At 40.7% G+C, this 13,822-nt stretch overlaps 1 protein-coding gene across 3 annotated transcripts in view; it reads right to left on the bottom strand.

Annotated features, from left to right (window-relative positions):
* Positions 1 to 1,119: 1,119 nt before the first annotated feature.
* DSP (desmoplakin) overlaps positions 1,120 to 13,822 on the bottom strand; it is a 39,430-nt gene continuing 26,727 nt past the window's right edge. Inside the window, exons 18-24 of one of the 3 annotated variants that reach the window (XM_054059376.1) lie at positions 13,556 to 13,749; positions 12,513 to 12,675; positions 11,834 to 11,917; positions 10,890 to 10,997; positions 10,203 to 10,301; positions 6,637 to 8,928; positions 1,120 to 5,024 (exon numbers count right to left, since the gene is read on the bottom strand). In XM_054059376.1, the coding sequence (XP_053915351.1) occupies positions 1,830 to 5,024; positions 6,637 to 8,928; positions 10,203 to 10,301; positions 10,890 to 10,997; positions 11,834 to 11,917; positions 12,513 to 12,675; positions 13,556 to 13,749 (6,135 nt within the window). In that variant the 3' untranslated portion in view covers positions 1,120 to 1,829. The remainder of the gene's footprint in view (positions 5,025 to 6,636; positions 8,929 to 10,202; positions 10,302 to 10,889; positions 10,998 to 11,833; positions 11,918 to 12,512; positions 12,676 to 13,555; positions 13,750 to 13,822) is intronic. The other 2 variants (XM_054059377.1, XM_054059378.1) reach the window with 2 other exon arrangements.

Below are 13,822 nucleotides of genomic sequence, written 5' to 3'. Positions count from 1 at the left end.
CTCAGGCTAGAAGGTACCCTTTAGCTAGAGACAGCAGTATCAAAACTCATGCTGTTCCTTACCACAGAAAAGGAACATGCTACAGAAATTAAGCAGCATCATTAACAACAATTAGCATTTGGGCCTAGCAGCTTCTTCTTTCTATCTGTAGCAACTGATTAAAGTTTATAGATAGGCGGAGTTCCTACATGGTACATTGTGAAAAGCAGGTATGTGCTTCAGGCAATACTTCCAACTACTTACAGGAAGTATTTATTTCAGGTATGGCAAATAGTTTTTTCATTAAAGCTTTATGTTAGCAGTTGTCTAAAAAAACCTACTAAATTCTTCTAAGTGATCACCTGGCTAAGAACATAGTGTCCACCTGGAAGTATCTGCACTGTGCAGTGAACAGAAAATGACAGGACAGTCCCAATGAATAATTTTCTCCTCTGGCTGAGGAACATTCATGGCAGCTTAAGTGGTTCCAAACTGCATTATGTCCTCTAATCCTGCATTACTTAGTCCTGCCCTGTTTCTCAGCTCAGGGGCTTTCTCAGCAGTCGGCCAACAGCCAATGCAGAACTGACAACAGAAGGATTCATGCAAATGCTGATACACTCTCATTATTTTCTCATCCTAGGCTTTCAGGGACTAGCAGAACAGGTGGGAGGACGCTACAGATGGTGACTTTTAAGGTTTCGAAAGATCCTGCTGTGCCACTGTACCCATCAGCTAAAGCCCCATCACTGTATCTTTGTTCTGCTCATTGTCCACATTTACATTGCTGTGTAAGGGAGAATCTGACTCAGTCTCTTGTAGCTGCACAGACAATGGGCTGGATCACGAGCAGAAGAAATATGCTTCTGGTCATCATCAAGTCTATAAACAACTGCAGAAACAGGCTTTCTGCTTCTAGAGGCAGATTTTCCATTATTGGTGCTATCTTCATTTTCCTACTGAAAACGCAGAATCAGAAGTCCACATTCACAGAAATGATGGACCAGAACCATGAAAAATAATGTACACATGCACTGTTTTTATGACAAAACTGGTACTTGCTACTTTTTAAAATGGTTCTTTCCCTAATCTGTACCTCCAAGAATGTCCATAGATAAATTTAAATAAGCACACAAAAAATACTTTAAAACTTCAAAAGTTTATTGCCCAGAATAGCTCACTTGGTGCAGTCAGAGGTTTGTTTTCTTTCTTTTCATTACATGGAAGTCAAGCAAAACAGTAGAAAATATGTATGGGTAACAGTAAATTAAAAGCCCAACCTAACAATAGCCCTTTATATCCACCAAGTTATACTTAAGAAAATGGCTAGCCAAACATAGATAAGTAAAGCATCTGGAAGACAGAGCTTTTCATATTATGGTATGGATTCTAAACCAATATTAAAGGCATTTTCTGTCCATACTGTTAATCTTTTTTTACTTCATAACAACAAATTTTAAAAGGCCCATGTGGAAAAAAATAGCTATGTCAAGACTCTCAAACCTCAGTTACCAGCTTATGAGTTGATAGTTACAGATAACAGGAGAAGGCACATAACAGAGTATTTAAAATATACAGAGACCAATTACAATCCAAACACTAAAAGGAAGTGGGAACTAAGACTCAAAATTCACAAATATGACTTTTTGCATCCCCTAGGCTATATTCCATAAATTTGCATTCAAGCATTTTACAGCTTTTCCAGAAGAGAAATCGAGCACACTCAGAAAAGACTTAAGGGTTTTGCTTTGGGTTGCTCTGTTGTTGTTGGGCTTGGGCTTTTTTTTAGGAAAGGGGATATAGAATGATCTAAACTATAATAAAATGCAGACACGTTCCCTCACATGTTATTAGCGCCCAATAGACCCACTGCTGAAGGTTGAGTATGAGTAAGAATATGAAGAGCTTGCTGATGCATCAAAACTTCCCCTCCTAGACCCACTGCGTGAGCCTGAACGTGAACCAGAGCGAGAACCAGAGCGAGAGCCGGGTGCTGACGAGACATTGTAGGGACTGGATATGCCTTTAGATGAAACAGAGGCTGCTTCCAAGAGTTTAAGCCCAGTGATGTCTTCCACCATTGACCGATTCATTGCATCTTTGTAGGATATTTTCAGTTTGGTCTTGGGGCAAGTCAGAATTTTTGGATAGCTGTTCATGTCTTGCAACTTCTGGGCAGCGCGACCATCAATCAATCCATTCCTAATGGCTTCTTCTGTACTTATTCTTCCACGCACTTCTGGGTCCACAAGACCTCCAGTGAGGTACTGGAATTCAAGGAACCGCTGCCCAGCCTCATAAGGCAACCACTTTTCTTTCACTGCTTCAGCTGCTGACATCCTCTTGCGTCCACCCTTTATGCCTTCGAACCCTATGAAGGCCTTCTGGGCTGGTTTGAGCCTTGTGGCCATATCCTGATCAATGATACCTTGACTAGTGGCTTCCTGAAGTGAAAGCCTCTGGCCTGTGGTAGGGCATATTATGCCCCCTGTGCAGGCCTGGGCTTCAAGTAACCGTTGTCCTGTGATGCTGTCCACAATGCCCCGCTGTATAGCTTCTGAAATGGAGATTTTCTCCAAGTTTTCTGTGTCAAATATGGCTGCAATTGGACTGCACTCTTCTGGGGTTTCTGAGAAAGAGCCACTCCTGATCAGTGAGGAAGAACTCCTGACACTCAGCACTGTGGGAGACCGAGTTACTGATTCATGCCGAAACACCTCATCAGTGCCATTACGGCAGGAAATCATGTCTGCAAATTGGGTCAGACTTAAACTGCCAGAACGGTACTGGTCAAAAAACTTCCTCTCAACCAGACCTTTATCAATAGCATCTTGGATGTCATATTGGCTACCTGTTTTTCTGTCGACGAGTACTACCCTACTGCTACCATCTGATCCTGTAATAGTTATTTCTTCCCACTCACACTCTTGTTCAGCTAGTTCCGTATAGGTGTCGAAATCTATGAGGCCTTTGCTGTATGCCTCCTGCACAGACATTTCCCTGTTTGTTTCTGGATCTACAATGACAACTCGGCGCTTCCTAAGGGTGTTCTTTTGTGAGGTGTGCACCACCTTCTTCTTCTCTCTCAGAGGTAGGAGGCAAAGCCCTGTCGCTTCATCCTTTATGCATCTTTCTTTCAGCTGCAAGTAGGTCAAATTCTCCTCTGTGTTGGGATCAAAGAACCCTTTGGTGTCATCACTTGGATCACTAAGTATCTGATTGAGCTCTTCATTGAAGTAGCCACGCTTATAGGCTGTCTCCACAGGCAAGCGGTAGCTCTCTTTGGGATCAATGATTCCTCCAGTAGCAATCTGGGCCTCCAGCAAACGAATGCCATGGCCTCTCTCTATGAGCTCTTTATTCATTGCTTGAAACAGAGAAATTATGTTTCCAGTTTCTGGGTCTTTGTACCCAGTTACAGCTCTTTCAGCAGAGAGAAGTTTCTCTTTAAATTCAATTCCAACAAGGCCTCTTTTGTAAGCTTCTTCAACAGGCAGCCTCACATTGCTGACAGGATCCACTATGAACCCTGTGGCTGCCTGGGCTTCTAGGAGTTCAAGAGCTGTCCCTGGTCTAACCAAACCTATTTTCATAGCCTGGTAAATGCCAAGTTTCTCTTTAGTAGCCTCATTGTAGATACCTGCAATACAGCTAGAGCCCTGAAGGAAATCAATAATTCTCTCACTCACTTCTTCCACTGTAATTGCACCTCTTTCCAAGTCGTTCCTTGTTGATTCTTTAATAATTCCAGCCTCCAGCAGTGCATCTGCTGAGACAGGCTGTCTGATCCCTTGGAATGACATACTCCTCTTCTGTACTGGGAGGAGAAGCAGACCAGTGTGTGGCTCAATCCTACATTTTTCCTTCAGCTGCATGTAAGTGACTGCTTTTTTGGTGGTAGGATCAATGAAGTTCTTCGTAGCGCCTTGGCAGTTGTTTAGGATCCTGTACAGGTCTTTGTCAATCAACCCACGGGATAAAGCTATATCTTTGGGTAAGAAAACACTGTTGACAGGATCAACAATTCCTCCTACAGCCAGCTGGGCTTCAAGCAGACGAATCCCAGTTTCTCTGTCAACCAAGTTTTTCTTGATGGCTTCAGATACTGGCACAGTTTTGCCCGAGAAAGGATCTTTAAATCCTGTAATAGCCTTTTCTGCTGTATAGATTTGTTCTCTGTCATCAAAGTCGATCAGATCTCTGGCAATAGCACTGTCCACTGTTAACATCTCATTTCGGTGTGGGTCTATCACACCTCCTGTTGCTGCCTGGGCTTCTAAGAGCAGGACTGCATTTTCTGCTGTAAGCAGCTGATTCCTTTTGGCCTCGACGAAAGAGTACTTCTGCCTGGGCGAAAGAGACACCCCTGCAATAGCACCTGCCCCTTTGAGATAGGGTTCAAGGTCAACCGCAACTTCTTCCACTGACCTCTGCCCCTTCAGGAGTTTATCTAGTGTGAGTTTGTCTATCAGTTGACACTCATACAGCTGCATTGCTGTAATCTTCTTCCGCAACCCACTGAATAGCAACTTGGAGGCATCAATACAAAAGTCTTCCTCAGTTTGCGTAGATCTATGGGACCCATACGGGCGCTGCTTGAGTTTCTCAATCTCTCTTTGCAGTCTGAGACGCTCAGATTCCAATTCTGACTGGTTTTTGACAGCAGTCTCTTCCAGTCTGCACCGGTATCTCTCCTCAATCCGTTTAATCTCCATCTGCAGCCTTTCAATCTCACTTCTTAGGGAGTTTTTCTCCCTCTCACTCTTCTCTCTTTCACATTGGATCTTTCTTATGGATTCCTCTGTCCGGGAATGCTGGCTCTTCCACTGATTAAGGTCATTCAGGATTTGTTGCTTCTCACTTTCCAGGCGTTGCTTCAAACGAGACTCTGATTCCAGGGTAACTTTCAAACGGTTCAGCTCCTCTTCCAATCTCTGCAACCTGGCTTTGTCTTGCTCCAAAGCACTCATTTTTATCAGCAAGGTTTCTCTTTCTTGCATAATGTGACTATACTGATTTTTGGATTCTTGAATCCTATTGGATGCCTACAGTTTTAAAGAAGAAATAAACCAAGAAAGGATGGTTAGAGTTTATGCTAAGTAGTATTATGCTCTCCACTTAAAATGTTCTTCAACCTGTCCTTTAATCTGCAGCAAGCTGCCTCTAGAAAACATTCCAGTTGCAGCAGTGTCTTACCCAAGACCATGGATACACATAAACCAGTGAAGGTCATTGTCTCTTCACTGACAGTGTCTCTAGTACTAGTACATTCTGTTACCCATGAACTAGTACATTCTGTTACCCATGAACTTGATTTTCTGCTGGTTTACTTAGCGGTTTATAACATTTTAATACTTCTCATAGTACACCTACACATACACAGAGCATTCAAGACTCATTAGGAGTGTGATGCTCAGCAGATGTACCCTGTGTTCTACTAATATGTAAGAATTTATATCAGCTACGGACTGTTCATGCATGGAAATATATGACTAACTTTTTTGCTTTCCTATTAGTTTCACCTGTTACTCCAAACAATCTTACCTCTGTTGCTTTACATATTAATTCACTTAATGTCTTCATATATGTATACGTAAACTGCAAGAGACTAATTCTGCAAAGGAAATGGCCCAGGATCTCCCCCAGCAACCCCAGAACAGTCCAGTTTGGGTTGCAACACACACAAACACCTACAAGCGTGCATATTTGCATGCAGTCCATATTAAATGGAATATGAGTTTATATGTATATATACTCATAGATATCAGTTAATCCTAAATGTTAATATTTTTCACAAAACAGTATTAAGATTTTTTTAAAGGAAAGAATACAGAAAGAATAGCTCAGAATGAGAAAAGATATATAAAGGGCAAGTACAGGAAAAAACAAAAAACCAACTTTCACAAGTGCTCACTTGTACATATTTAAACAGTAGCTCTCTGGACAAGAAGCCAGGCAGAAGAATGAAATACAAAAAAAAAAAGCATTTCCTTTAACTTCTTTATGCTGTTGCCTCAAGTTTAAGAAATAAGGGCCAATACTAACAACTGCAAGTGCAATTGCCCTTAGTGACTGAGGAACATAAATCTCCAAAACAGTCAATGAAATGTAGGCTTTAAGTACCTTAGGTAATCCTACCTTGTAAGTCAACACCTTATCCAGCTAAGCAGCACTTTGACAGCTTGTTGGTTCTGGGGTTTTTAGCTGGTTTAGTTTGTGATAGTACTGAAGTGAGCCTCAGAGGACTGCTTTAACCTATTCTAGCTGAAACAGCTCAGGGAAGTACACAGACAGCAGGGTAGAGCTAAAGCACAGCAGTAGTCCATGTACTCTCATCTTCCCCTAGGATGGTTTGGTGGAGACTAGCACAGACCAGGGTTTCTCCTGGGGCAACGGCTGAGGGCAAGGCTCGGCCAGACAATTAGACAGCTTATGGTTCCCTAGCAGAGCTCCGAGGGAGTCAAAAGGCTAAGGAAGTGGCCAAATCCTGCCATTTTTGTTTGAAAATGAACAAGGGGAAGTGCCATGAAGAGGGTATTAGTCACAAGTACAGTGAATTTAAACAGCAAAGTGTGAATTAAGTTGACTCAAATGGACACTGTGATTAATTATATATCTGAGAGACAGTAAAGCTGGGATCAAAATATGTGTGAATACCTCTAGAGCTTGCTTTTGGAATTTTTCAATTTCCTGTCTCAATTTTTCCCTTTCTTTCTGTAAATCATTAATCAACCCCTGAAGTTCCAGGGTTTGCTTGTTGCTTGTCTGAAGCTGATTCTTTAGTTCAGCAATGGCAGTATTTTTCTCATCAACTTCACTTCTGACCATTCTGAGGTCATCGTACTCCAATCTAACATTTCGCAGCTCTTCCTCCAGTAACAAGTGTTCCTTGGTTAGGTTCTCGGTGAGAGACTGAAGCCTTTCAATTTCTATTTTGCACTCATTCAAGTTTTTGCTTTTCTCCTCAGAGGATTTCTGTAAGTGCTCGTTTCGTAAATGAGCCTGTTTTAATTGTTCTTGTTCTTGGACCAACTGACGACGTAAAGTCTCAATATCAGAAGTGTATTTTCTTAACTCCTCCATGTATCTCTGCTTCTCTCTCACATGACCATCTAGTACTTCTCTCTGGTGTCTAAGGTCATCTTCATTCCTCTTCTTTACAATGGACACTTCTTCTATCTGCTGTGTGAGATTAGTTATTTTAACCGATTGCTCTCTGAGAGATCTCCTCATTCCTTCTATTTCCTCCTCCAGTTTCTTCCTCCGGGACGTCTCCTCCATTAAATTTTTATTCTGCCTGCAAAGTTCCTCCTCCAGCTTATGTTTCTGGATTTGCAAGTCTTTTATAGTGCTTTGGAACTTTGCACTTTCTTGATCCCTGCCTTTTTTCTCCTGTGAAACTCTTTCATAGTCAATTTTCAGTCGGGCCAGTTCCTGCTCTTGAATCCTCAGCTTGTTAATTGCCTCAGTAGCACTTGTATTTGCTTTCTGCAGGTCAAACTGGACTCTTTTTAATTGACTGTTCTCATCCTCTAGTTCTTTTCTCTGACTTGTTTCAACATCCAACAACTTTCTTAGCCTTTCAATCTCTTTGTTTCTTTCCTTAATGGTCTTGGAAGCATCATCAAGTGACTGTTTATATCGCATACTTTCATCAGAGTGCCTCTGAATAACTTGTTTTAGCTCAATCTCCAGCTGCTGTTTCTTCTGAGAAAGCTCCGAGCCAGCTGCCTTCTGCTGCTGAGCATTCTCTTCTACTTTCCTTAGATTATCTGTTGTCTGACTTATCGTATTCTTCAGTCTCCTAATTTCCTCACACAAATTCCTATTTTCTCTCATGGCATTATCAAGCTGTGTTCTATAATTATTTGTGTCCTCTTCCTTTTGCATGGTGACCTGGTGAATTGTGGTCTTTGTGATATTAATCTCAGTTTCATATTTGTTCTTTAAACTAATAATTTCCTCATCATAACTGTTCCTTACCTTAGCCAATTCATTTTCAAGTTCCCATCGGCTTTTAGCCTCTTCCTGAAGCTGAACCTTTAGCCTTTCCAGCTCCTTAGTTTTATCCTGGATAGTTGAGGCAGCCTCCTCAAGAGCCTGCTTGTATCTTGAGTTGTCTTCGCCACGAAGCTGAATGATCTGTTTCAGCTCAAGCTCTAACTGGTGCTTTTGCTGTGACACCTCAGAACTGCAAGCCTTCTGCTGAAGAGCATCTTCTTCTGCCCTCCTCCGCTGATCCGTGGTTTGCAGAATGGCATCATTCAGCCTCACAATCTCATCCTTAAGGTCTCTGTTTTCTCTTGTCAGTCTGTCAACCTGGGCTCTGAGGCCTTTTGCATCATCATCTTTCTGTGCAGCTATCTGCTGGATTGTGGTCTTCTTAATATTAATTTCTGTTTCATACTTGTTCTTTAAATTACTCATCTCCTCGCTAAACTGATTTCTTACCTTAGCCAGCTCATTTTCATACTCCCTCTTCCGTGTGCCTTCATCCTGAAGAAGAACCCTTAATCTTTCTATCTCGTACTCTTTCTCCTTGATGACCTTCTCCGACTCTAACTTTTGCCAACCAAGGCTGTCTTTCTCGTTTTGTCTTGTTTTCTGCAGCTGGTCATAATCATTCTTCTGCTGCTCATATCTATCCTCCAGCAACTTCCTTTTCCTTTTCTCGTCTTCAATTTCATAAGTCAGCCTGGTTATTCTATCATTTAGATCCTTTATTTGGGCATAGCATTTGTCAAGGTTTTGCTTAGCAGAACTTCCATCCATTTCAGCTTGTCTTTTCATCTCCTCCAGACTCATTAGCTTTGCTTTGAGCTGAGAAATGTCTATCTGGTACTTCTGCAAGTTTTGTTCCAGGAATTTATGTTTGTTGCTTGTCTCTGAATTTGAATCCCTAGCAAGTCTGAGTTCTTCTTCCAGGAGCTCAATTTTGGTGTTTTTCATCTGCAAAATGATAGCAGAAAAACAAAGAAAAACCCTCACATAAGTAGTTGTGACAACTGTTTCAAAATCATCACATGCAAAACAATATATATTTGTAACATTGATGACTTTAAAAGCATTTTTTTCTCTCCTTCAATGACAGCTTAAAATCTTTTCATTTAAGGTCATCAAGACAAATTCTGGAATCATTATTTATTCAGAGTTAAACCTTATCCAGAAATCAGCACAATGAGTTTTAGAGGGGAAACTGTACTTGATGGGGGGAGGGAGATGCAATACAGATAGTAAAATGTAGCATACCAAGAACTCACTAGCAAATTATTAGTCTCCCTGAGAACCTTCACAATTTTCATACCGGTGATTCACAACCCAAATATATATATGAGGTCTTAAATAGGCCTTTCTGCTTCCACTGACCTGTAACAAATCAGGACTTACTCCATAAGAAACAGTGCAGATAGGGCTGTGGTCCCTTAACCGTGAGGGGCAATCTCTCAGCACTGAGATTACTGCACTCTCACTGAAGTCAAGACTTCAATGAGCAAAGGAGGATATCTTTACCAAGAAGATTAATGCTTCACCTCACATAGGACCTTAGAGGTAACTTTGCAAGGTACTGTGCTCTTTGACAAAAGATCCATGAAACTCCTTATACATCTCCTCCATAGGACACACTGAGTTCAAGAATTGCTTTTTTGAACTCAACATGGATCTGTTAGAGTGAGTCTAGAGGAGGGTCACAGAGATGATCCAAGGGCTGGAGCACCTCCCATACAAGGACAGGCTGAGAGAGTTGGGATTTTTCAGCCTGGAGAAGAGAAGGCTCTGAGAAGACCTTAGAATACCCTTCCAGTACTTAAAGAGGGCCTACGGAAAAGATGGGGAGAGGGTTTTTATCAAGGAATGCAGCAACAGGATAAGGGGTAACAGTTTTAAGCTGAAAGAGGGGAGATTTAGATTCGATATTAGGAAGAAATTTTTTACTGTGAGGGTGGTGAGACACTGGAACAGGTTACCCAGAGAAGTCATGGATGCTCCATCCCTGGAGGTGTTTGAGGCCAGGTTGGATGGATCTTTGAGCAGCCTGATCTAGTGGGAGGTGTCGCTGGCCATGGCAGCGGGATTGGAACTAGATGATCTTTAAGGTCCCTTCCAACCCAAACTATTCTATGATTCTAACTGTTTTGCACTATACTTAACCAGAAAGTCTTTTATTATTGATAGCGTGCTAACCTGACAAAAACAGAAGGTAAAGAAAATAAGAGTCAGATTACCTTCAAGTCCTCCATGCTCTTTAACATTTCACTTAAAAATCTATAATAATCTCCCGATCTTGTAAGAAGCTCTATGTAGCGAGACTGAGCCTCACTGGCCTTAAAAAGAAAGAAAAATGTTAGTAGCATGCACTGCAATTAGATATGTACATACCTATGTCTCATCATTTAAAGGATTCCAATCCACTTGAGAAAACATAGAAGTTAAAGTGAAAAGCAAATTCTCCCCCTCACAAATCCACTTGAATTTCTGGGAACCCCGAATGTACAAATTCTCCCCTCTGATAAATCCACACCTTCTTTTTCAAGGTGGTTATTTCCTCATAGATGACTAAATCCAAGGCTTTGTTATGCTCTTTCTGCCTGACAGTCACAAGTAACCTAAGTTAAACTTTTAATAGTGGTTAATTCCCAGGTTGAAAGTGACTAAACCACTTAGGGCATGAATCTTACTTTCTCACAATATGTATACAATGGATATTGAATAGGAATGAGGTAAATCCCCAAGGGAATTAGCCCAAGTATGATTTTACAGCACAGTGACTATTCTGCACTAATTCCTTGTGCTTACATGTTTAGTACACATCGTGAATGATAGCGCTAATTATACAGTTGGATATGACTCACGATGGTTTACACAGACAAATAAATGTATTCAAAAGATTGATGGGGAGGAAATAAAAATACCTCTTGCAGAATCAGCACTGCAGGAGACTGAACCACACTTTTCTTGATAGGTATGTTGAGCAACGTTTCTAGTCCGGAACTGTAGGACGCAACCTGTAGTTCATAATCCTGAAAAACAACACGGAAAGGTAAGACCCATTTTGCAGCTGCAAAGGAACTCTTTGGGAATCGGGAGTTCCCAAAATACAAATAAAGTTTTGGAGTTGTTGTGGGTTTGTTTTGTTCGTTTTTTTTTAATAAAAAGCTATGTTTTCCCTTGTTTATATCTCTGGCTATGTACAAATGATGCTCTATCATAAACTGAAGCTCATCCACTCAAGTACCACTGTGAAGACTCATGGAGGAGAGCAACAAAGGAAAGGTCTAGGTGCTGTTATCAACCAAACTTCATTAGAAATAACTACGCATCTCTTTCATATCAGATACACCCCACCATATATATAGCGAGATCTTTGTCACAGGAAATAAGATTGAACTGGAGATAGCAAAGATAGAAAGGTGACATAAAAATGTGAAGACTATAAAACCATTCCCTGTGTATCTTCTTGGCTTTCATATCTATTGCACACCATTCCTCCTGGTGATCTGCATTTGTCTTGCCTTCTAGACCAGATCCTAATCAGGCCTAATTCCTAAGCTACCAATCTGTTCTTTATTCCCTTATTTTTTAACATGTGAACCGAAACGTTTGATCTGGATAGAAGGAGGCTTTGATTTTCCTGAAGGAAAGTTCTCATTGATATCTCCTGCATCATCCTGTGGTCTTCACGTGGGAAGTACACAAATTGCCTTCATTATATTTTGTACACACAAGCGCTTTACCCCAACAATTTCAGCTAACGCACATCAGGGAGCTGACACTTTACCTGTCAGCAAAGCAGAGACAATGGGATGCACCCGACCACGAAAAACCACACCCCATAAAAATGCTGAAATCCAAGTACCTTAATTGCTGCTGAGCACTGATCTGCATGCTTGAGAAGTTCCTCAACTTTGTCTCTCTTCCCACAGATTTCATTGTGCAAGTTCTGTCAGGAAAAAAAGTAAGCTGTAACAAACTCCCTCAAGATTTGCCAGTATTTCTTCCTGTACATTCTGCCTCCATCAGAAAGTGCCTTGCAGACCTGAAGGTGCCTGCAAACCCCAGACGACGAGATCCCAAATGACCTCTGGCTGTGCAGTTTTTACAAAGGTAAGGTCTCTGTGTATGAGAAAGTTGTTCTCAGAAAGAACATCTAACAACCTCCAGAGCTGGGGAATTGCTGACTTCAGCTTAAGTGTGTTTGCCTTCTTTTTATTTTCATGCTATAATTTGTCCTATGAAGTTGCAACATCACACAGTCCCTTGAATTAATTCAATATGATATGTAAAAGCATCAGTAAACATGTAGGAGTCAATTATGGTCTTGCTCATAACCTGTATCAGTGCCGACAGAAAGTACTGAGGATAATAATATTTCTTCTCTCCGGTCTTCTACACATGTGGTGGGTTTTGGCAGCTTGTGTACTTATAATTCAAAGCAGACTACTGTGTTGCAGACTGCATTGATACTGATATTTTCTGAGTAGCAGAACAATTTAAAATCCTGATAACTGAAGACAGTTCAGTAACATCCTGCATACCTTCTGGTCATGTAGATATCTCATGATAGTGTTGCAATCGCACAGCTTTGTGGACTCAATAGAATCTTGCCTGCGCTTGGCATCACAGATCCATTTGCACAGAGCCTGGTACAGATCTCGATAAGTTTTCAGCTGTTTGATCTGCCTTTCCAAATCCCATGATCTAGGAAAAAAAACCCAAGAAAAATCATGAAATGGAAAATGCAATCTCTTTGTCTCTCTTTAAGGATTTTTCAGAAATAAGACTCCTTGATAAATACAGTAATTAACTAGGTAAATTTACAGGAAGCTCTAAAAGAAGATTCTGAACAAAAATTTCAAATAAATGAGAATTGTATGGGGTTTTAATGCCTCACTTTTGAGTAACTGCAACACATAGAGGCTGGTACTTCCTGTCAGCTAAGTAAGGAATAGATAAAAACTTGCAGTGATACGAATCAAATTCACTGATTTCAGTTCTCAGTTTCCACCAAAACCAGCAACAGCTCAACCTCTGTTAATAAGACTAGATTTTGGCCTGATATTTTTTTTTTTAAAAAAAAAAAAAAAAAAACACCAAACCAAACCACAACCCCCACAAAACCCCATTAACAATCAGAATACATGGTCAGTTCAACAAAGCACTAAAAAAAAATTTCTGAGACCTTTTTTACTTAATTCTTAGTGTTAATTTTTTTACCCTCAAGTAAAGGGGTATGCAGGAATAAGCACAATTGCTTTGTTTGAGGGGAAAAAATATTTCTTGCTAGTGTTCTTGGATTATGTACTTCCAGCAAGCATTTTCCCCTCAAAAAGAAAATAATTAGAACAACTCCTTAGCACACAGGTTACACATTTACAGGAATAGCTACATTTTCCTGCTTGGTCTGACATTATTCCTTTTAAAGTATGTTCAACCTATTCACAATTGTTCTAGTTTTACTACAGTTTTGTCATCATTTGTCTTCTGGAGCTGATTAGCGCACAACAGTTCTTTTAGAGTCATTGTTAAGACGACCTTGGTAGCAATAGCAATAAGAAGTTATTAGGAAATGCAATCAAACCTGTTATCTATCTGCTTATCAGCTCTCTGCCAGCGGTCTATTAGCTGAGTAACTTTGTCAGAGAACTTTCCAATGTCCATATCATACAGGGTATATGACTGGCAAGACTGCGAGTGAATCTGAAGCATTTTCTGCAGCTCATTTTCCAAAGCATTCAGTAGTGACTTCTTCATGTTTAGGTCTGCTTTCATTTTCTGCAGAAAAAAAACCCAAAATGGTGTCATATATTTTATTCTTGAGAGGATATTTGGATTTAACCATCAACAG

This window comes from Cuculus canorus, chromosome 2 (assembly GCF_017976375.1).
Source record: "Cuculus canorus isolate bCucCan1 chromosome 2, bCucCan1.pri, whole genome shotgun sequence".
Classification (NCBI taxonomy): Eukaryota; Metazoa; Chordata; class Aves; order Cuculiformes; family Cuculidae; genus Cuculus; species Cuculus canorus.
The sequence above is the reverse complement of the archived record's forward strand: the minus strand, read 5'-3'. Positions and strand labels throughout refer to the sequence as shown.